Source organism: Mus caroli, unplaced genomic scaffold (genome assembly GCF_900094665.2).
Source record: "Mus caroli unplaced genomic scaffold, CAROLI_EIJ_v1.1 scaffold_24678_1, whole genome shotgun sequence".
In the NCBI taxonomy this organism is placed as follows: domain Eukaryota; kingdom Metazoa; phylum Chordata; class Mammalia; order Rodentia; family Muridae; genus Mus; species Mus caroli.
In genome coordinates, this window is record NW_018389381.1 from 566 (window position 1) to 1,509 (window position 944).

At 29.7% G+C, this 944-nt stretch overlaps 1 protein-coding gene across 1 annotated transcript in view; it reads left to right on the forward strand.

Annotated features, from left to right (window-relative positions):
* Positions 1–783: 783 nt before the first annotated feature.
* The window catches only part of LOC110288082 (vomeronasal type-2 receptor 116-like), a gene marked incomplete at its 3' end in the record, with an annotated part of 2,620 nt that continues 2,459 nt past the window's right edge, over positions 784–944 (forward strand). Inside the window, exon 1 of the mRNA XM_021154532.1 lies at positions 784–829. Within this exon, the coding sequence (XP_021010191.1) occupies positions 784–829 (46 nt within the window). The remainder of the gene's footprint in view (positions 830–944) is intronic.

Consider the following 944-nt stretch of genomic DNA (forward strand, 5'->3'; position numbering starts at 1 on the left):
AACCTAGTAGTGAACATTAGACATAGTTTCCTCAGTTATGGATATTATTAAATATGCATTAATGATATTTTTAGAATATAAAAGGATAGGAATAAAAAGGTGAAAAAACAGATATATTACTTGATTCTCAAAGTATTCAATAATATTAAGATGATTGATGAATAAATTGAATTTAAATAAAAATTATAAGGAGAATCTGTTAGGTGTTTCATATGTAGTGGAAGTCATGCTCTTTTATATATATGTGGAATTACATTTCCAAGGTTATTTTATAGCAGTCTCACACAATAGGACTGTAATTTAGTTCAAGGATGGCATTCAGAGATAAAACAATATTTATTTTCATGAATACAAAATGTATCATATCANAGTGCCCAATGTGTATGAATTCTTAAATTGTATTCGGCTCTAAAGATCCCTAATATATCAGGCTTATTTCAAGATATTTAGAAAGAAATTTAGTATATCTCATACTACAAACTTTACTGCATTTGAAATTTTTTTATTTCAAACATCTCCCTTAATCATCACTATGCCTTCTTTTAGAATTGCAGCAAGTGAATATGAGCTTCTTCTGGTAATGTTTTTTGCTACTGATGAGATCAACAGGAATCCTTTTCTTTTACCCAATATGAGTTTGATGTTCACCATCATTGGAGGAAACTGTCAGTATATATTGAGAGAACTGGATCAAGAATATACACAAACATACAGACATATGCATTTTCTTTATGATTTCTGTTATCTAGATGATTCATGTATGATAGTTCTTACAGGACCATCATGGAAAACATCCTTAAAACTGGCAATACATTCTTGGATGCCACTGGTAAGAATTTGTGACAATGAATGGGTTAAGAAAATTAAATTACATTTACAGGTGTCTAGAAGTAAACTTGGACAGAATGCATTTATGAAAGTGCTGCTACACAAACACACACACA